We start from the raw sequence: 23,732 nt of genomic DNA on the forward strand, positions 1-23,732 counted from the left end.
ACCAAACAGCCCTTGAGAAATAATGCAACATCTTGCCATCCCTTTAGCCAGTAGTGTCAAAAATGATACTACTGACAACTGGTGTACCAGCGTGTCATTTGCTAGAATTGTACTGGAAGAACGTTTGACACTTGACGGAATATTTCGGTGTATCAAACCAGATATTTCCTCACAATTTTTGTTCAAGAAACAAAAAATGGTTCAATTGGCTCTGAGCACTATGGGACTTAACTGCTGAGGTCATCAGTGCCCCGGAACTTAGAACTACTTAGACCTAACTAACCTAAGGTTATCACACACATCCATGCCCGAGGCAGGATTCGAACCTGCGACCGTAGCGGTCGCGCGGTTCCAGACTGTAGCGCCTAGAACCGCTCGGCCACCGCGGCCGCCCAAGAAACAAAGCACAGCCTCTTGAAGCATGTGCAGTTTTTTAAAACTTGTAATAGTGGCGTCATAGGTTACTGCTAAATTGCAATCTAATGTATTTACATCCTTGATGCATAAAGAAGGAAAGATCCATAAAGTTATAGAATTTGCAAGAAAAAACCAGAATATGCAATTTATTAAATTCATATAAAGTGAGATTAAGACACTTCTGATCAGTTCTGGAACTGTTACAGCGTTTTCAGAAGAACGAGAAGATGGCCATTAGCAGCGTTTCTTCATTTGGGAAAGGTATCTGCCCTAAACTGATATATCCTTTAGAAACTGTGGGAATAAGGTTACAGCACCTGAATTTCAGAAGAAAATCACGAAGTGGTTACTAATCTACTAATACTATTCTACTGCGTTGCCCTAAGTGTAAACAGTTGTTGTATATAATGAAATAACAAAACTTTATCTAGCTGTGAGAGTAAGCCGGCCGCGGTGGCCTAGCGGCTCTAGGCGCTTCAGTCCGGAACCACGCGACTGCTACGGTCGCAGATCCTAATCCTGCCTCGGGCATGGATGTGTGTGATGTCCTTAGGATAGTTAGGTTAAAGTAGTTGTAAGTTCTGGGGGAGTGATGACCTGAGTAGTTAAGTCCCATAGTGTTCAGAGCCATATTTTTGTGAGAGTAACTGGTGCCAGTAGACAAGAATGCGTTGAACGTTGATTAATGTGCCGATGTGCTCAAACACAAATTACAGCAAGCTCTCCACTGTATGTGAAATTTTTTTCCAAATATGTACAAGAAAGGTAGACTAAGGTAATCTGATTCTCCTTCGAAGGTGAATCAAAGGCTGAACATTTACATTTTATATTACGTAATGTCAAAGACACACTCTAAGGAAAGTAGATGACGCACCACAACGGAATTCTCCGAATGATACGGAAATCAGCAACCGTGATGTTTATGTACAGGCATACAAGTGATTGCAGTTTCAGAAGAATTGGATGATTTATTCAAAGGAAAGGGTTTCCAAATTAAGCAAGTCTATAACGTGTTAGTCAACCTCTGGCTCTTAAGCGAGCAGTTAGTTTTGACTGATGGCGTAGTTGTTTGTGCTCCCGAAAGATACAATGCCAAATTCTGTCCTATTAGCGCGTCACATCGTTATAAATCCCCTTAACGCTCCAAGCATTCTCAATTGGGGAGAGGTCTGGCAAACTTGCTGGCCAAGGTGGGATTTGAAAAGCACGAAAACGAAACAATTGCCGTGGGCGAGCATTATCTTGCTGAAATGTAAGTCTTGTATGTCTTTCCACGAAGGGCAACGAAACAGGGCGATAGTATCATCGACATTCCGCTATTTCCTAAGAGTGACGTGGATGACAACCAAAGTGGTCTTTCTATGAAAAGAAACGGCACCCCAGACTCCTAGTTGTCGGGCTGCGCGGCGGGAAACAGTGAGATAGGTACCCCACCGCTGTACGGGGCGTCTTCGGACACGTCTTCGACCTGGAACCTCACTGACAGGAGAGAATGGCCTTTTTGATGAGTCCCTGCTTCGAACTGAGCCCCGATGACCAGAGAAGACATGTTTGGAGACGCCTCGGACAGCGATGGTATAACAGCCCGACGAGCACAAGTGATGTTCAGGGGTGCCATTCCGTTTCATAGGAGCACCCCTGTAGTTGTCATTCGCTGCATCCTTACAGGACAGTGGTACGTCGACGATATTCTACTCCCCTTTCTGCTGCCCTTCACGGAAGGCCATTTCGGTCTTACATTTTAGCAGTACAATGCTCGCTCGCACATGGAGAGAGTTTCAAGTGATTGTCTGCATACTTGCCAAACCATACCTTGGGCAACAAGCTCGCCGGATCTCTCCCCAATCGAGAACGTATGGAGCATTACGGGCAGGGATCTCCAACTAACTCGGCATTTTGACGATCTAATGTGCTAATGGGACTAAATTTGCTACGCTATCCCTCACGACGACATCCTGCAACTCTATTAATCAATGCCAATCGGAATAACTGCTTGTGTAAGGGCCAGGTATAGGCCACCGCGTTATTGACTTGCTCGACTTGTTAAGGTCATCCCTTGGAATAACTCATCCATTTCTATCCGAAATTGTAGTCATTTGTTTGCCTGTACATGTACAACACGTGTACCGATTTTCGTGACATTCGAGTCATTGCTTCGTGGTGTGTCTGTTTTTTTGACTGAGAGTGTAGTTTTCATTCAACACTAGCTCGAGTAGCTAAAGTTTAATTATAAACATCCTGTACTACAACAACAACATAACTGTCAACACACCTGCACTAAAGAGAAAATTACCGGTATCGGGGTGGCGGAATGACGCTTCACGTAACATCTTTCCTCGCCGATGTCTTTTTAGCTGTACAGGACTTTCAAGGTAATAACTGCTGTACTGCAATTAGCGGATGCGCGACTCCCACTAGTGGGGGGCTGTTGCGTTATCCAAATAAGTGCGAAGTCCACGAGATAAGAACACAGCTGAAGCGGCCGGAGAGTCTCGCTATCGCTAGTAGTGCAGCATGGCCACGGTCGGTAGCGGCTCACAGGAGAGCCTGCAGCTCCTGAGAGGTCCCCCGCTGACGAAGGAGGAGGAGGCGGTGGCGGAGCTGCCCCTGGCGCCATCCCTCGTCCAGAAGTTGGCCGCCTACGGAGACCGCCTTCTTCAGGTCGGTGCACGGGTGATTAGACGAGCACTTGCTTATTATGCATTTACAGTGCGCGAGTACAGGGGACTTCTAACTACAATACAAAAGCTTCAGAAGCATCCAACGTTTCTATCAGAACATGAGCACCATGGCTATGAATATTAAAATAAACCGGAGTCTTATCAATGGTTGAGGTACCCCATTCGTTCTCGGGAAGCAGTCGGTTCAGATACGACTCCATGAGCCAGTTTGAACACTCCAGGTGGACCTTCATCTATAGGTACATCTACATGCACAGATATACTCTGCAATCCATCGTTTGGTGTTTTGGTGGGGGGCACTTTAATAGTTGTACATTTACATACTGTTCATAAATTAATGAAGTTTTAAACAGTTTTGTTGTATGGATTGAGTAATAGTAAAAAGCTTCTTCAGTGCCGAAGTATCCTACATCGGGACAGAGCTTACCTAGAAAATGTTCGAAGTATTTCTACATTAATTGAATCTTCACATTCACTGTAATCTGAAAGAGAAATGTGCTGGAACGTTTCAGCTCTCTTCTGCACTCCGCCGTTGATGCTGCTAGACTCCGTCGTTCTCTTTCACTATATAGTGAACGCATTAAATGTGGTGCTACAGAAGAATGCTGAAGATTAGATTGGTAGATGACATAACTAATGAGGAGGTATTGAGTAGAATTGGGGAGAAGAGGAGATTGTGGCACAACTTGACAAGAAGAAGGGACCGGTTCGTAGGACATGTTCTGAGGCAAGAGAGGATCACAAATTTAGCATTGGAGGACAGCGTGGAGGGTAAAAATCGTAGAGGGAGACCAAGAGATGAATACAGTAAGCAGATTCAGAAGGATGTAGGTTGCAGTAAGTACTGGGAGATGAAGAAGCTTGCACAGGATAGAGTAGCATGATGAGCTGCATCAAACCTGTCTCAGGACTGAAGACAACAGCAACAACAATAGACAGACCTGACTACAGGGTAGGTGCAGTAATACACTCCGATGATTCTTTAATGCTCCAGACGGAATGGGGGAAAATTACTGATAAAATGAAAACAGTTCGTATGAAAGAAGGCCTGTTCCTACGGAACTAGACCGCGGGCAACTTCTAACCGGCACACAACCGGCACACATTCATCAAGGGAGACGACTGTCTGTGGTAGTACAAGTCAACAATTACACATTCCAGTAAAGTTCGTTGCAAATGAGAAATAGCTCACCTTTTCACAAACTTTTATTTATTAATCTTCTTGTAGTGTTCACTAACATTCAAATGCAGTTAAGCTGATTTTTATACGCCCTAGCGCTTAAATAAACGTCTGTCTTTAAAAACTAAACGGAAAATTTCCGCGTAATTCTCCACGTCTGTTCACGGCATCAGCTGAAGACAATAGTTACAATCTCCGTTACACTTCTTCGCGTTCTAACAACATTTCACAATACTCCACATTGCATTCTGTAAAATATCTGGGAGTATGCCAACAAAACGATTTGAAGTGGAATGATCATATACAATTAATTGTTGGTAAGGCGGGTGCCAGGTTGAGATTCATTGGGAAAGGCCTTAGAACATGTAGTCCATCAACAAAGGAGGTGGCTTACAAAACACTCGTTCGACCTATACTGGAGTATTGCTCATCAGTGTGGGATCCGTACCAGGTCGGGATGACAGAGGATAGAGAAGATCCAAAGAAGAGCGGCGCGTTTCGTCACAGGGTTATTTGGTAAGCGTGATAGCGTTACGGAGATGTTTAGCAAACTCAAGTGGCAGACTCTGCAAGAGAGGCGCTCTGCATCGCGATGTAGCTTGCTGTCCATGTTTCAAGAGTGTGCGTTTCTGGATGAGGTATCGAATATATTGCTTCCCCTTACTTATACCTCCCGAGGAGATCACGAATGAAAAATTAGAGAGATTCGAGCGCGCACGGAGGCTTTCCGGCAGTCGTTCTTCCCTCAAACCATACGCGACTGGAACAGAAAAGGAGGTAATGACAGTGGCAAATAAAGTGCCCTCCGCCACACACCGTTCGGTGGCTTGTGGAATATAAGTGTAGATGTAGAGAGCTTCTTTCTTGCAATTGAAAATGTTTGTCTGGCAGTTAACAGAGTATCGGGATCTTAGTGCACGCGCTCAGCGCCTAATCTCTTTATTTACAGTTCTTACAAGAAATATTTAATAAAATTGACACAGTAATACATCATGATAGTTGTGCTTACCATTGCCAATATTTGCTTTGCTGTTCCACTCCCAAATGGATGGAGGGAAAAACGACTATCTACAAGCCTCTGTACGAGATCTAACTTCTCTTATCTTGCTTTTACGGTGCCTGAAGTGGTTCTTTTCGTATCAGCTATCAGTTTAATAAGTACCGTGCTATAGTGTATCATAAAGTCTCAAAGAAAATGGCCCCATTCAAAGGAGAAAAAACGGTGCTGTTATTATCATTTTCAACTCAAGTTGCTTTAAATACTCTTTAGTTTTCAGTTTGAATAAAACCAACTTAATTGGCTTTACTAGCTTCAATCAAAATTAAATTCGGCCCGAAATGGTCACTGTTGGTCAATAACGTGCTTGGTGATGAATAACTGCATACATAGCTGATGTTCATGTAAGTGATACCCCGTTGTAATGCGCTAGCTGGACTTCGAATTTAGATGCTAGCTCCATAAACTAACGATAGTGCGCTGATGGCGATCGACCGTTGCGTTTCTAAGCAAGTCATTTCCAACTTAATTTAAACTGCCACAAATGACTTGCGTCACATAATTAAAACAAGAAAATGGAATTGGTCATTTTGCAAAATAAAAGAAAGATTAAAATAAAATGGCCCAACTGCCTCTGGGGAAACGGAGCAGCGAATGCACTTATATTTTTATTGTGATGTTGTCAAAAAGGGAAGAAGGTAACATCGTAATGTCACTTTTTTTATAGATAAAGTAATCACAAATACGCAGAAGAAAGATTAAGTATCATGTATGTGGTTTACAGATCTTAATTTTCTAAATAATTTGCTGCTTTATAATACGGTTAAAGAAGAGACATTGATCTGTAAAGAAATTTCCAAAAATTCACCAAAACCTTTAAGAAAAATTGTTCAAAATATTTCTTTGAAGCGAATGAAAATTCATCAACTTCGCATTAGATGTTTAGAGGTTCCTTTGTTAGGCACACCAACCATTGCACACTGTTATATGTGCATCTTCAGGTGACACTAACTGTTCACTTTAAAGGGGTAGAGAGAATCTAAGATGTCCCAACATACAAGTAGTAAACCGATTAGTTGCGTGCCGGCTGCAATGGCCGAGCGGTTCTAGGCGCCACAGTCTGGAACCGTGCGACCGCTATGGTCGCAGGTTCGAATCCTGCCTCGGGCATGGATGTGTGTAATGTCCTTGGGTTAGTTACGTTTAAGTAATTCTAAGTTCTAGGGGAGTGATGACCTCAGATGTTAAGTCCCACAGTGCTCAGAGCCATTTGATTAAATGCGTAACCTCTTAAATGGATAATCATTGAAAGGCTAAAATGGGAAATATACATCGTAAGGCGAAGGTTGTCGGAAGCGTCGAAATTCATGCTGTTAGTATAATTTATTGACTTTCGGCATTAACCATTTAGCCAGAGCAGTGAGTAACCACAGATTTGGTACAAAATATAACATATACGGGGTAGAGATTGCAAATTACATTAATTCCAGGTAAACTTCATGATACCCTCTATAAGCTCACACATACACAGCACAGCCCATATATCAAAACTTCTAATGCTAGAAACTTTGCGTAGAAATTATAATAGAATATCAGCATCTTACCGAAAATGGGCCACGCTGAGGTAGTCACTGTTGTCAGCCGTCGAATCAGGACCGTCGCAGTTGTAGACTGACGAAATCCTGCTTTGATCAAGGCCTTAGGAAACTTGCACTTTTGTCATAGAGTGGACACTCTAGTATCGCATGGTTGAGGTCTGCATTCTCAGTTCGCTGACCTTCGTAGTATGGAGACGGCTGAACTTTCATCCCATAAAGATGTGAACAACCATGACTCAACCGGATGTGCGTTATATTAGTGGTATATAGTCTGGATAACTTGATGAGGGAGAACAAGGTTCTTCGCGGAATACTCGGCTGTACTGAGGCGTAGTGTCTTCCTTTAGACATTCTTATGACCTCCCATGTCTGTGTGATGGATCTTCTTCTTTACTTCAGGAACAAAATCTGTGTATGAAGGCACATTTAATAAGGTTGGCCATTAATAACACTTTGTTTGGCCTTATGGTCCGCCACCTCGTGACATAGGTACCAGAGTGTCCCTTGATCCTTATTAACTGAACACGTTTATGTCGATTTTCATACTGATAGATTAACTTAGTTGCATCGAGTACAAAGTGGTTAGTGTTGCGGACCCATTGTCGGTTTTCCGGTGTACTCCACGGATCCGTGACGACAAGGATGTCGTCGAATTGATTTGCCGCATATGGGAGGCCTTCTTCAAACGCAAGAGCTTCGGCAGTGAAGATGCTGGTTTCCGTCGGTAGGTTAAGCATATCCCAAGATAGTGGATTCCGCAGAAGTAAGCAAAACCAGTGCCAAAGCTGTCTTACAAAAGACACAGGTTTGAAAAATTGACTGGTGGTAAAATGCAGTTCCCATTAAAAGAGGAGTGCAGTGGGGTGGACAGCGATTTCAATCGAGGAGGAGAATGTCCGCGAGGTGAACGATACCAACTCAGATTAGATAACTACGACTGTGAGCACCACTGAGTGAATCCTAAAGCGTTTTGCTTAAAATACCCTGTGATTGAACTCAGTTACTGAGACATTCTGCTGTAAATTGATCTTGTTATTTACTTTCTGTGAGGAATCTCATGTTCGTGGTATTACATAAGAATTATTAAGCATATGCCTAAGTAGTTTGGTAGAGAATTGTGTGTAGCTTGTGTTGATAGCTATCTGCTAACAGTTGTAATAGTATATCAAAGCGTGTTGTGTGTTACGATCCAAGTTAACAGTTGTTCGCCACCGCATATTTTACTACTGAAGGTGTCCCAGATATTTTAACTTATTTTTACCAAGAATCAAGCACTGTAAACAGCTGATGTTGTTTCCCTGTTATGTGAGTTAGAGCAAATATTTTACTACAAATTTTTCAGATTAATTGAAGAAATTTGGTAGTACTGATTGCGTGGAGCCCTGCTTAAAGTTCTTTCAAGGCTACAGAACATTTCGTTTACTGGAAGTGCAATTTTTATTCTGTAGATGTTGAATAGGACTATTGTAAAACTGAACTCCATGTCTGCTGCAACCCCAGTGGGAACCATACTCCACGTAAGCCCCATGCCCCGATTTCTTATTTTTTGTTTTCATTTTTCTTTTTTTAGCTATACAGGTTATTCATAAATTCCCATTTGAAATACCTACGACTTGTAGAGGGTAGTGAGTGCATAATATTTTGAATAAGAACCCACCTCTGGAAACGTTATCCAACAATGCTTCAGAGTGACAAGTTATACGCGCCAGGGCCTATAAATGTATGCATATGCAGAGTTATTCCTCGATGATGTTACAAACTTTCAAGAAAGATGGAGACGGATAAATGAGGTAAGGATTCTTGGTTTTTGAAACAAACGCATCGAAAGTTACAAGCAAAATCATTCTGCTACCTCTGACATTTGAAATACATGTACCAATTCTCTTGTTGCTAAGAAAGTAGGGTATGCAAATTCCACGGGTGGTAGCATGAACAAAGACAGAAAAAAGCCTAGTAAATATGGGCTCTAAAATGCATACCTTGAAAGCTATGAGCACTTGTTCGTCTTCGCTGTTGTGAAACACATTGAACAACTGCTCATAGCTTTTCCTTATTTAAGTATATACTATCACTTCTAATGGTGGACTACCCCTACAGTCTTAGCAACAACAGCACCAGTACATGTAAACCACTGTGGGAGGTATCAGAACGGTTTTCGCTTATAACATTCGACTCCTTCGTTTCCCGAAGAGGTACACTTACCTCATATTGATACAGTTATCCTTCTCCACCATGCTAGAAGGTCTGAAACATGGTCACCGAGTCATCTTGTATATACATATATTTACAGGCGCAGGCGCCTATAAATTTGAGACTCTGTAGCGTCGTTGAGTGATGTTTCCGGACACGGGTTCCTACTCAAAATATTGTTCACTCACCCCCTTCTACATGTCCTAGAAGTCTGTAACGGAAATTTCCGAACAACTGTATATTAGGGTATAAATACTCTACCATCTCGTTTTCTTTTGGTTTTTTGTTATTAACTATTTTTAAAGACACAGCAAGCTCACCGTATGAGGTGTGTGTTGCCAGAACTTCATGTGCATCACATGCAGCACGACTCCTTGGTCGTGGCTCTGGATCAAATGACGGAGCCTCCAGTGGCTCGAAAACTAGTTGATGGTACAGAAAATAAATCGTATGAAAAAATCGAAATAAGCAACTCATTAGGTATTTTTCCCCAATAAATCGCCGATTGAAATCACAGTTGCAGTTCTTCATCCATAATGGATAAAGTGAACTGCCTTTTCTGCCTTGGCTGAGAAATTTGGTTACTAATATATACAAAATTTGAAACGCTTTCCGTTAAAAATTTCCTGAAAAAGGGCCATGACACCCATGTTCCTCCCTAGGATCTGTGTCTCCTAGAGAGTGAGTACTTTCCATTGAACGTTTTATCATGATATGTAATACAGCACTATTAACTAACTGCGTCAGCTTCTCAAGGGTGGGAATAAGTGTTCTTGTCTGGCCTTGCCGTAATAAATTATATAAGAGAAGTGGACCATTGCGTTACTGAGTAACTAAATTTTTGAGCTCTTTCTCTGTTATAAATCATAAGAAATTATGTAATTTATCTGAAATTATGATCATTAGTTTGTACATTTATATCACACCTACCAATCTCTGTTCTATTCGGATAATTCCAATTTTTTTCCTGTTTTTATATTGTATATACACAAACATTGCTCATGAATAATTTTGTTCATTAGTGAAAACTGTATAAAATCCCTAAAGGAGATTCTGAGATTTGTCTGCGCATGTGGATAGGAATCTCGGAGGAGAGACTGTAACTTCATAATATGTTCGACGACGTATTATATAACAAATGGGAGGAACACACTAAAACACAGTCCGCTCGCTGGATAACACTGCTAAATTCTTTTGCTGATTCCTTGCCATCCTTATCGCCAGCTGTAACGTTCATCCTGGCAAACCCGTTTCTCGCACCACAAGCGCTTCTCACTCATCAATTTACAAATTATTCTAGTGAGTTTACTTCTGTAGTGGATGGGAGAGCTGTGACTGCGTTTGTGTGCGTGTTCTGGTGCAGGTGGTGGTGGGCCAGGAGTCGCGGGCAGACTGGGTGCTGCGGCAGGCGGCGGCAGAGCTTTCGGCACTGCAGAAGGCTGTTCCCGGCCTAAGGGAGGGCCACACGGTCGCCATCTGCTCCAGGAGGTCGGCGCTCTTCCTGCCCGCCATGGTGGCCACACTGTGCTCGGGAGCCGTCTGTGCAGTCGTCAACGCCGACCTCCCTCTCGGTGAGCACGACACCTCAACTGCTTCTCTCAGCCAACTCGATCTCACACAATCGCCTATTACGCGCTACATACGTGTGCCACACATACAGGAATAGGAACAAATCCCTTTTCATTCATCCTTTGTTTTGTAAGAGATGAACACAAGCCTTCTTCTGAGTCCCCAGAATTCCAAAGTGCCGCCAGCCCCCCTGCTGGCTGGGGCACTATTTCAGGAAGGCCACCTGAAACAATTCTTTACGCATCTGGCGACTCACGAGTTCAAGTGACACACTACGGGAAGGCGTGGAGCTCTCCTCAACCACAATGGAATGTATTCGAGTGCAGTTTCAGGCAAACAGTACTGTGTGGCATATAGAAAGAGCTGATATGATTCCTACTGAATTCGTTACGTTGCGACAGGGATTTGAGGAAGAATTGTAGTTTTGACGTACACGAAATTTGGGACGCTCTCTCGCCAAATTGACGACAAAAGCCATAAGGGGAAATCTATAAAAGAAACAGACGGACAGAAGCTCATGTTAGAAGTGGCGGGGATTTGTTGCATCGTTATTAGAAACTGTTCTTACCTGTTTTAAGGGTGCTGATTTCAGATTACCACCACGAAAGACTCACATTCAGCCCTTTGCTTGATGTACATATTTGTGACAAATTGTTTATCACTTACTGCTGCCTTGATATTGTAAAGGGGCAAAGCAGGAAGAGCATTGATTATATGTTGGAAGCATTCACCATCTTTATGTAATGTTTGTCAAACAGTATAGTCAAATAGTCAAACCCAGTTTGACATGGAGTAAAGGTAAATATATTTTCCTTCGGCTGGAACTTGGTTCACTGACAACATTTGTCATACCGGCTTCAAGAGTCTCACGTATGGGCTATTCCTTCCTGTCCCAGTGCCTATCTCCTGCTCGGCTGCCCCATATGCACATGAACCAGGGATAAGTTGTAAATCTTCTCTGTTGACTAACAGAAAGTTAAACATTTTGGGATCTACTCATATTACCATTCAGCTTCTGGTGTTTTAGTGTTTTAACGACAGACTTAATGTCATTATGCTCCTCTCATAAATACGCATTATGACAATCTGGATCCCGGTGCATGGACATTTTCATTATGTAATAGGGCACACTTTGGACTGCGTTTTGAACTGCCTACATATAAGCGCCAGTGATTTTGCCTGTACGATAAAACGCCTGTTTTCTAGAGAAGACCTGAAACATCATAGAATTAAATATACTTATTTCCTTCTGTAAAATATCGAGAAAGACTTCTTCCGGCTTTCGGTAATATGACACTATTACACTATGATTCATCGCACGCTTTTCTCGCAATCTGGAGGCTTTCACCAGCAATTTTGGAAAGAGACCTAAATTCGTTTCACGCTGTTTCGTTTGTGCACTACTTCTGGAAAATCTCATTTAATATTTCGGCAACAATCTGATATCATTTATTTGTCCCATCGTCTTTGTAAGTAATTAATCTAACCGCAAAATTGCACGGAAACCAGAGCATTAAAAGCGAAAGTAATTTCAGACCTTAAATCTCCAGATCAAAAACATTAGGCATCAGTAAAAAAAAAACACGATTAATGGTTCAAGATATTTTTTGGACGGTGTATTGAACCCCGTCAATTTGCAATGATTCTAAACATAGCCCTGATCTTACGTGAGGAATGGAAGGGGAAACGAAGTTTTTATATGGACATGAAAAGGAATTTTATGGATGTTCCACGATAAGCCGTGGACTGGAGCAGTCTGTCATTTGAGGCTGAGGGTTACGCTGTGGAGCGGAGCCATAGAGGTCAGCTGACAGCTATTACTAGAGCACAACGGACACATGTGAAGGACCTGCAAAATAGTTCTGTTAACGGGAATGAACATGGTTTATGTTTCCACTTTAACACACCGTAACCTTCGAAATAGTCACCTCGTAAAGCACTTCACCGCTCCCAGTGTTTTACCCACTGCTGAGACGCGTCCTCGAAATTTTTTTTCCGCTGTGTGTTAAGCAACTGTGCGATTCGTGGTGGATCTCCTGAATGGCGGCGAAACGGCTACCATCGGGCTGGAGATGGTGAAGTCCGCAGGAGCATAATCTGGCGAGTAGGGTGCATGCGGAAGTGCGATAATCTGATTTCTGGTGAGAAACACAAGTTTGGAAAGAATGCAGAGAACGGGCGCATTGGCACCATAGATCAACCAATTCTTCGCGTGCCAAAGTTCCAGGCGCTTTCGCCAAAAGTCCTCCCTCAGACACCTTAAAAGGTGGTAGCAGAACTCGGTAGTGATGGTTTGGCCCGTGGCTACGACTTCCTGATCCACAACACTGCGAATGACCAAAAAAAAAAAAAAAAAAAAAAACGATGAGCATTCATTTGGCCGCACTGCGAACCTGCTTCGAGTATTCGGTCGTGGAGATGATCGACCCCTCAATTGTGAAAACGGTTTGTTGCTTTGTCTCAGGGGCGTACCTGAACACTTACGTTTAGTCACAGGCAATGATCCTCGAGATTAAAGCCCTGGCATCCACAGCACACTGACGGAGTTCTTGGCAGACTTCCGTTCCCTCTGCTCCTGGGTCAGCAGGAGGATTGCCGAACGATACACCAACAGTGGCAGCAATGGTATGGACTGGTGCATTTAGCTATTTATTTAAACGTGAAGTTCCGTAGAACCAACTTGAGGAGAAAACCGCCAAGGTGATGGAAAGTGTCAGTACATGAAATTACAACGTAAAAGTAACAACAGATAAAAATAAAATGTCTCTGATCCCGAAAAAAGTCACGCCATAAGTTAAAGTAAACGCAAGCAAAAATACAGGAAGAATCAGCTTAATTTTTCAAGGAACTCCTCGACAGAATGGAAACAGTAACCCATGAGGAAACTGTTCAGTTTCGATTTGAAAGCGCGTGGATTAAGGCTATGATTATTGAATTCTTGTGGTAGTTATTGAAAATGGATGCAGCAGTATACTGCACAATTTTCTGCACAAGACTTGAGGAAGTCCGATCCAAATGCAGGTTGGATTTCTGCTAAGTATTAGTTGAGTGAAAGCTGCTTATTCTGGGGATTAAGCTGATATTGTCAACAAGAAATGACAGAAAGGAATATATGTATTGAGAGGCCAATGTCAAAATAACCAGACTAGTGAACAGTGGTTGACAAGAGGTTCACGAACTTACACCATTTATTGCCCGAACCTCCCGTTTCAGAGCCAAAAATATACTTTTAGAATGGGAAGAGATACCCCAAAATATAATATCATACGACATAAGCGAATGAAAATAAGCAAAGTATACTAAATTTAGTGTCGAGCGATCACTCGGATACCGTTACAATACTAAGAATGGAAGCATTAAAACTTTGAACAATATCTTGTATGTGGGCTTTCCATGACAGTTTACTGTGTGAACACCTAGTATTTTGAACTGTCAGGTTTCTCTAATCATATATCCATTCTGTGAAATTAAGGAGTCGGGTTTTGTTGAACTGTGTTTTAGAAACTGTAAAAACGTAATCGTACTGTGAGTTAGAGTTAGTTTACTTTCTAAAAGCCATGAAATTATGTCATGAATTGCACTATTTGAAACCGAGCCGATGTTGCACACAACATCCTTCACTACCAAGATAGTACCATCATCAAAGAGAAATATTTTAGAGTTACCCATAGTAAGAAAATGCGTATAATTTATGTAAATAAGGAATAGGTGTGGCCCCAACACTGATCCCTGGGGCACCCCAAATTTCACTGTACCCTACTCATACCCCACGTAACAGCCATTCTCAACACTGTGAATAATGACCTTTTGCTGTCTGTTGCTAAAGTAAGAGGTGAAGCAATTGTTAGCTACTCCTCGTATTCCGTAATAGTCCAGCTTCTGGAGCAAAACACCTCAGTTAAATGTAAAAATATGCCTAGCGCTCGAAACCTTTTGCTTGACCCATCCAGTACCTCACAGAGAAAAGAGACTGTAGCATTTTCTATTGTTAAATAACTTCTAAGGCCGATTGGTACATTTGATAGCAAATTGTGTGATATAAAACGATGAATTATCCATTCATACACAACCTTTTCATTAACTTTAACAAACACTGATGGCATAGAAATATATCTAAAAATGTCTACTTTATCCTTTCCTCCCTTTTTATAAAGCGGCTTTACTACTCACTACTTTAATCGTTCAGAAAACTCACCATTCCTAAAGAAAAAACTACAAATATGGCTACATATAGGTCTCACATGTGCAGTGCAATACTTTCATATTTCGCTAGGCACTCCATTATATCCATGAGAGTCCTTAGTCTTCAGTGATTTAATTTTTGACTAAGTCTCATCCTTATCACTATCACAGAAGAATATCTCAGACATCAATCTCCGAAAGGCATTTGCCAAGACAGTTGTATGATTCACTGTACAGACTAAATTTTTATTTAATTCACCAGCGATGTTCAGCAAAAGATTGTTAAATACTGTAAATATATCTGATTTTTCAGTAACAGAAATATTTTTACTACAAACTTATTTTATATCGTCAACCTAGTGCTGCTGACCAGACACTCGCTTCAAACCTTACCGTATGGTTTTAATTTTATCCTGTGAATTAGCTATTCTATTTGCGTACAACATACTCTTTGCCTTCGTAATAACATTTTTAAGCACCTTACAGTACTGTTTGTAATGGGCTACTTTAGCTTGATTGTTACTACATCTTACATTTTGATACAATGCCTGCTTTGTTCTACACGATATTCTTATCACACTAGTCAGCCACACAGGCTGCCTTATACTGCTAATACCCTTCTAATGAAAACAACTCTGAAAGAGAATATGTTAAGGAAAGTATCATGTTTGTCATTTATATTATCATCAATATAAACATCCTGCCACTCTTGTTCCTTGAAGAGGCTTAAAAAACTAGCTATTGCCATTGGATTAACTTTCCTACATAGTTTGTAATTATATGTGACATTTGTATGAGTACAAAAGCCTTTTAGTGTTACAATTTGTGCGTCATGGTCTGAAAAGCCAATAACCCTTTTACTAACAGAATGCCCATCTAGTAATGAAGAATGGATAAAAGTATTGTCTGTGGCTGTGCTACTGTTCCCCTTCACCCTAGTTGAAAAAAAACACAGTCTGCATCAGATCTTATGAATGTAGGAGATCAACCATCATCCTTTTCCTTGCACCATGATTTACAAAATTAATACTGAAGTCACCACATATAACTAATTTCTCGTACATTCTATAAAGTGAATCAAGAACCCCATCTAGCCTGATCAAAAATGCTCTGAAGTCGGAGTTATAGGACCTGTAAACTAAAAAAATTACAAGTTTAGTTTCACTAAATTCAACTGCCCCTGCACAACATTCAAATACCTGTTCAGTGCCATGTTGTGATACGTCTATGGGCTCAAATGGAAAACTGTTTTTTACATACATGGCCCCTCCCCCACTCTGCAAGGAACTCCTTGAAAAACGGCCACCTATTCTGTATCCTGGTAAAAGAAGCCTCTGAATTGTCAAAGCGTTTAAGTGATGCTCGGATATACCAACAATTTGAGAGTCAACATCTATAAACAGTTCACTAACTTTATGTCAATTACCACTTATATTTTGATGAAGTAAGCTAATTCCTTCTCTACCAGGAAACATGACGTCCTCTGAAGGTGATCTCTTAGTTAGAGGGGCTTCGTTTAAGCAGGTACACCTATCATATGACTTCAATCTAAAAGAGTGCAGCTCTAACACCAACTACTACAGGAAAATTTCCATGAGTGATCCCACCACCAACCGCTACACTGTCACCTATAAGCTTTGCCACCCTCTCCTTCCCATACCTATTGACGTGCAGGCCATGCCTAGCGAAACCCGATCTACTAATAGACTCAACTGGAACCACTAAAATATAACCCATGCCCTCCGCCATCAGTGCCCTCTCCAGCCCTACGTCAACGACCTCACCAGCCACATTAAGATGAGGCCGATCATGACACTGAAATAGTTGCACGAAATGCACGTCAGTGCTACCAGTTTGAGCATCTATCTTCACCAGGTCACCACCTCCATCATATTCTCCGTCCCTAACAAGAATATTCCCTTCTCCTCCCACTATCATTACCTGACCCACTTTCGTAAAATTCCTACATAACTCCCCTAAGCTGTCAGTCACCTGAGCCAACCCTGTACTAGGCTTCAAAATGCTGGTGACCTGGTACTCACCCCCCCCCCCCCCCCTCCCAACCCTTCCTGCATCTGCTGGGCCACGCTTGTAGCAAGTGAACTACCTAGCAGCAGAACCTTCTTCTTTCTGTTAAACTTTGCAGCTGACCTAGGCTTTCTAAATACTGAGGGCTGCTGCATGTTTCCTACACCTAAAAGAGGATCCTCTCCACTAAACTCTGACAGTTGATCAAATCTATTGCATATACGCAAAGTGCAACTGACTGAATACCTCCCCCTCTTAGCTGCCTTGTTTCCAACTCCCAGTTCCCATTGCTCAGCACCCTTCACCCTCCTCAACCTATCTAGTTCCTCATTTTCGTATTGTAACTGCAACTGAAGGGCACAGATCTTACGCTCCTGCTCCTATTTCAACTTATTTCTACTACAGATTAGGCATTCCCAGGAGAGTATCTCCCTAAAATACTCATTGCCTTCCCCACTGCATTCCCCTTCCCACAATGAAAATACACCGTAAGCCACTACTCACAAACCTACGACAGAGCCCCCACTTATCACTAATGGTAAAATTTTACAGTTACTGAAAAAAATTAAACGTCTACGTTATCTAAGTTCAGTTACACCAGTAGAACTATTTATAGAACTAACAATAGTGGTCTCGATATTCTCTCTCTACTTAGAAAGCAACCACTTTTATTAATACTACGAAACCACAACTTACACCAATACCAACAAAATGAGACTGTTACGTTGACTCAGTTTTAATGCAAGTCCAAAGCGAAATTAAAATGCCAGCGCCTTGGCAATGGTTGGGTAATAAGATGACGTAAATACGTTAAAGTCAGCATAACATATGGGATCAAGATAAAATGGCTCAGCGATTGACGGATATTTACCAGTGAGGGAAGAAAGAACTACAGAAAGAATCAGGCATGCACTCACTATCTTGATTGAGCACACACTGAGTTTCAGATAACAAACGTCCTTCAATCAGAAACATGGATGCTTTAATGTCAATCTGAAAACTACTTGCAGCTCCTATCATATTGTTTACGAACGTTGCAATTGCTCGCCGTACTTAGCGTTGCTGTTTCCTGCGAGTGGCAGCGGTGATGCCTGAACATTCCATGTCGTCTGATACACACTTAAGGATACTCTCCCTTAGAGGTCAGTGCTTAAATTCTTCTCTCAGCTGAAAGTCCCCTGACAAGACTTGGACAGAGTTCTCCACAAGAAACAGAATTTTTACTCCGAATTTTTGCGTGTGCTGGTTCACTGCTTATCTCCGAGGTCGATCAGACATGCGTGCGTTAGCGACCTCGGCTATAGAGGCAAGTTGTCTCTCCTGGTAGGAAACTTCCCAAGAACGGCATTATTCAAGATGTGTGCAGGAAATAGAGGGCTGGAGGATGCGTGTGAGCTTATTGTATGGTTGTGAGCACCAATGGCAGCGATTGTTCTGAGTACTGAGCAATCAGGCCCTTTCTAATAGTGAAACATTCTCCCTTCTAAAACAAAAACCGATCCGGCTGGCCTCCCATCTCACTCCACCACTTTCATATCATTGCACTGCTTTGCTCCTAACATTTCCGAGCATACGGGCTTCCTGCATACGGGAGGCACTGCGAAACATGCATCTTCCCATTGTATCCTTACAGCGCCAGCAGACTTCCCACTTTAAACTCGCTATACAATGGTTTTCCGTCATTTGGAACACAAAAGAGATGGCGCCTCTTTCGCAGAGTTCAACCCACATGAAATCTATCATTCCCGACTTCTACCTGCTTTCCTTCTTTCCCTTGCGCAGTTTGTCCTTAGAAAGGTCTGCCGCTCACTCTAATGGTGAGATGCTGATTGGCCTCTGCTCAGTTTGGGCTCAATAAGATTTCCAGCTCCAGAGCTCCTGGTATTGTACACACATCAAACAAAGTTTTGCATCACCTCGGTTCCGGGAGTTCCGAACCTGCACAGAAAATTGTGACAGAGATCAACATAAACATCATTTCCGCCCTTTTTATTGCTCATGAAAACCACACATTGCATGTTGTACCACCATACAGCGGGACCACCAGAGGTGGTGGTCCAGATTGCTGCACACACCGGTACCTCTAATACCCAGTAGCACATCCTCTTAAATTGATGCATGCCTGTATTTGTCGTGGCATTCTATCCACAAGTTCATCAAGGTACTGTTGGTGCCGAATGTCCCGCTCCTCCACGGCGATTCGGCGTAGATCCCTCTGAGTGGTCGGTGGGTCACGTAGTCCATAAACGGCCCTTTTCAATACATCCCAAGCATGTTCAATAAGGTTCATGTCTGGAGAACATCCTGACCACTCTATTCGGGAAATGTCATTATCCTGAAGGAAGTCATTCACAATATGTGCGCCATGGGGGGGGGGGGGGGGGGGGGCGAATTGTCGTCCATGAAGCAGAATGCCTCGCCAATATGCTGCCGACATGGTTGCACTATCGGTCGGGGTTGGCATTCACTTATTGTACAGCCGTTACGACGTCTCCCATGACCACCAGCGGTGTACGTCGGGTCAACATAATGCCACCCCAAAACATGGGGAACCTTGCTGCACTCGCTGTAAGTGTATCTAATGCGTTCAGCCTGACCGGGTTTCTTCCAAACACTTCTCCGACGATTGCCTGGTTGTAAGCATATACGAAACTCATAGGTGAAGAGAACGTGACGCCAATCCGGAACGGTCCATTCGGCGTATTGTTGGGCCCATCCGTACCGCACTGCATGGTGTCGTGGTTGCAAAGATGGACCACGCCATGGACGTCGGGAGTGAAGCTACGCATCATGCAGCCTAATGCGCACAGTTAAAGCCGTAACACAACGTCCAGTGGCTGCACGAATAGCGTTATTCAACGTGGTGGCGTTGCTGTCAGGGTTCTTCCAGGCCACAATCCGTAGTTAGCTGTCATCCACTGCAGTAGTAGCCCTTGGGCGGCTTGAGCGAGGTATTTCATGACAGTTCCTGTTTCTCTGTATTTCCTCCAAGTCCGAACAACATCGCTTTGGTTCACTCCGAGACGCCTAGACACTTCCCTTGCTGAGAGCCCTTCCTGGCACAAAGTAACAATGCGGACGCGATCTAACCGCAGTATTGAGCGTCTATCCATGGTTCAACTACAGACAACACGAGTCGTGTACCTCCTTCCTGTAGGAATGACTGGAACTGATCGGCTGTAGGATAACCTCCGTCTAATAGGCGCTGCTCATGCGTGGTTGTATATATCTTTCGGCGGGTTTAGTGACACCTCTGAACAGTCAAAGGGACTGTGTCTTTGAAACAATATCCACAGTCAACGTCTGTCTTCGGGAGTTCTAGAAACAGGGGTGGTGCAAAGGAGTTTTTGATGTTTGTATATACAGACAGCTTGACGCGAAAGTACTAGGAATGAATTAATATAATGTATATCAAAAAATTTCGCCCATAGAGCACTGCTATTTTCGTAGAAATGGACCATTAAATACTGGGTGTTATTATTTAATATTGAGAATAGTTATTAGCAGATTACACTATGCAGTGGCTGAGTTCACTTCACTAACACTTATATGGCTAAAAACACTGAATGTGTCAGCCATCAATCATGAGGTTACCAATAAGGTGAAATCAAACATTTTTATTTGCTTTCCTATGCAAAAATAAAACTGCGCTTTTGGATACTTTTGTCGTTTTTGAGATTCACATAGCCATTGCTTATTAAAAATTTAAACTCCAGAAAGCGAGTGCATTCGTAGAGGTAACACTAAAAACTGATTCAGTATAAAACTATAGAAATAACTGAAAATAGGAATTTTATGGAATACAATGATAGCGATAAACAAGAACGAACACTAAACGAATGTTAAGCAAAGGTGGAATATATAACTAAACAGCCACAACTAAAGACATTTTCCATGCTATTGGGTATTCTCTAATTGAAGTGAGGCTTTGAAAGTGATCAGGTTTTGCATTGGAGCTGTGTCGTATGTGATCAAAGTTAGCGTGCCAAGGTTCGACTACTGGTTTCCAAACTTAAGTAAAATTTTCAGGCTGATTGCATAACGACTTATGGACCACTTCTTTCTCTTTCACAAGACTCCAAACCTTTTCAAGATTCCAAGTACTCCTTTTGCTACTAACCTTTCTTTGATCTTCGACTGGAAGTACTGCATACCAGAAAAAATCCCATGTGACAGTTTTTCAAATCATCGTCTTTAGTCTTATAATGTTGGACTTGTTTTCACAGACATCCTAATGATACTCCAAATTATGTCCTTTTATTTCAGGGGTAACTTGATGTGTATCCGGCTTGGAGAAGATCTGTGACATCGCAGCATATTTTAAATGATGTAGTGGGTAGAGCCATGACTAATGTACACTTTTTTAACAATTTTGTTGTTTGCTCCTTTTCAGTTCACTACTATCAGTCTACTGAAATGACATTGCGCAGTGTAGTGCAAGTGACCAGTGCAATGACATCCAAGTTTCCAAATTCCTGTGTCACGCATACATCTGCTGAACCAATTATTGTACTTCGTGTACCTTCTGAAATGGTTATATATGCCATTGTAGTCATTACTTGGATGGGTTCTTAGAAAATGTCATCGCACACACTACTGCATACAACCAAAGACCAAAGAAACAAACAAAACAATTAATATTCATCTCCACTGAAACTAAACAAATGTCTAATAGCCCTTTCAAGTTTCACAGGGATGCCTAGGCTTCTTTGGGCCCAGAATGGCATACTGTGCTCCTTGCCATTCTCGAGCTATATTGTTTTAATGACCACATCGCCGATGGAACATAAACCCTAATATTCGTCCCTTTCCCCCTTCTGGTCCACGCGTTCGAATGAAAGCCATTTTCCTAAGATTGATAACATCAAAATCTTTGTCATACCATGCATGCTAATGCACCAGATTAGTGGTGTTCATATTTCACATTTCTATAGATAGCTAAACATCAACCTTTTTCTAAATTAAGGGCAATTTTGTTTACTCAGTCTAGTAGATTTCTCATGCAACTTGACATGACCATGGAAATCCGCGGTGTAAGAGTCTCCTTTTTATGGTAGAGAGCCTGCGTCGAGTGCTACAGGAGCTGAACCCAACAGCAGTGATGTGCGAACAACCGACTACGAAGTCCGCTTCAGCCGCCAGGCCAACTGGTTGCCCACTCCTGGTGTTGGGGACTGCCAAGGCCGTACCTGATGCTGAACAGCGGCTGCTGAGGAGTGCCCAGGGACTGCAGGGAGACGGCATGAGCCCAGCGGTCGCCCTCCTCACGTCTGGGACCACGGGACACCCAAAGGTCATCCGGATACCTCGTCGCAATATTGCTCTACTAATCCACATTCTCAAGTAAGGCGATGAACCATACACTTTAGCAGCTTTGATTGTTGGTACTCATGCCAGTAAACTACACATGTTGTGTTATAAATGCTGTATGGATCTCGACAACTAAAGTACTAGGAAAGACAACTCACCTCTGCACTCGAGGTTGCTACATTGGTGGTGGCATTAAGTACCTGATCACCAGTATGAAAGCAAAAACAATCTTGATTGCAAAACTGGAGCATTTCATTTCCGCCTACAAAGTATTTAAATTGTCAGACGCATCTATGTAGGCTTGATTCTGTTTTAGTTCAAATGGTGCAAATGGCTCGAAACACTATGTGACTTAACGTCTGATGTCATCAGCCTCCTAGACTTAGAACTACACTACTGCCAATGCAGATGATAAACGGGTATTCATTGGACAAATGTATTATACTAGAACTGATATGTGATTGCATTTTCAAGCAATTTGGGTGCATAGATACTGAGAAATCAGTACCCAGAACAACCACCTCTGGCCGTCATAACGGCCTTGATACGCCTGGGCATTGAGTCAAACAGAGTTTGGATGGCGTGTACAGGTACAGATGCCCATGCAGCTTCAACACGATTCCACAGTTCATCAAGACTAGTGACTGGCGTATTGTTACGAGCCAGTTGCTCGGCCACCATTGACCACACCTTATCCATTGGTGAGAGATCTGGAGAATATGCTGGTCAGGGCAGCAGTAGAACATTTTCTGTATCCAGAAACGCTAGTACAGGACCTGCAATATGCGGTCGTGCATTATCCTGCTGAAATGTAGGGATTCGCTGGGATCGAATGAAGGATAGAACCACGGGTCGTAACACATCTGAAATGTAACGTCCACTGTTCAAAGTGCCGTCAATGCCAACAAGAGGTGACCGAGTCGTGTAACCAATAGCACCCCATACCATCACGCCGGGTGGTACACCAGTATGGCGATGACGAATACACGCTTCCAATGCGCGTTCAACGCGATGACGCCAAACACGGATGCGACCATCATGATGCTGTAAACAGAACCTGGATTCATTTGAAAAAATGACGTTTTGCCACTCGTGTGCCCAGTTCCGTCATTGAGTACACCATCGCAGGCGCTCCTGTCTGTGATGCAGCGTCAAGGGTAACGGCAGCCATGGTCTCCGAGCTGATAGCCCATTGCTGCAAACATCGTTCAACTGTTCGTGCAGATGGTTGTTGTCTTGCAAATGTCCCCATCTGTTGACTCAGGGATCGAGACGTGGCTGCACGATCCGTTACAGCCATGCGGATAAGATGCCTGTCATCTCGGCTACTAGTGATACGAGGGCGTTGGGATCCTGCACAGCGTTCCGTATTACCCTCCTGAACCCACCGATTCCATATTCTGTCATTGGATCTCGAGCAACGCGAGCAGCGATGTCGCGATACGATAAACCGCAATAGCGATAGGCTACAATCCGACCTTTATCAAAGTCAGAAACGTGATGGTACGCATTTCTCCTCCTTACACGAGGCATCACAACAATGTTTCACCAGGCAAAGCCTGTTAACTGCTGTGGTGCCA

The 23,732-nt window shown here is 42.7% G+C and overlaps 1 protein-coding gene across 1 annotated transcript in view; it reads left to right on the forward strand.

Annotated features, from left to right (window-relative positions):
• The first annotated feature begins 2,931 nt into the window (after window positions 1-2,931).
• LOC126195019 (uncharacterized) overlaps window positions 2,932-23,732 on the forward strand; it is a 91,550-nt gene continuing 70,749 nt past the window's right edge. The window contains exons 1-3 of the mRNA XM_049933451.1: window positions 2,932-3,078; window positions 10,427-10,634; window positions 21,900-22,185. Of these exons, the coding sequence (XP_049789408.1) occupies window positions 2,932-3,078; window positions 10,427-10,634; window positions 21,900-22,185 (641 nt within the window). The remainder of the gene's footprint in view (window positions 3,079-10,426; window positions 10,635-21,899; window positions 22,186-23,732) is intronic.

The sequence above is a fragment of the Schistocerca nitens genome, chromosome 7 (genome assembly GCF_023898315.1).
Source record: "Schistocerca nitens isolate TAMUIC-IGC-003100 chromosome 7, iqSchNite1.1, whole genome shotgun sequence".
NCBI classification, from domain to species: Eukaryota; Metazoa; Arthropoda; class Insecta; order Orthoptera; family Acrididae; genus Schistocerca; species Schistocerca nitens.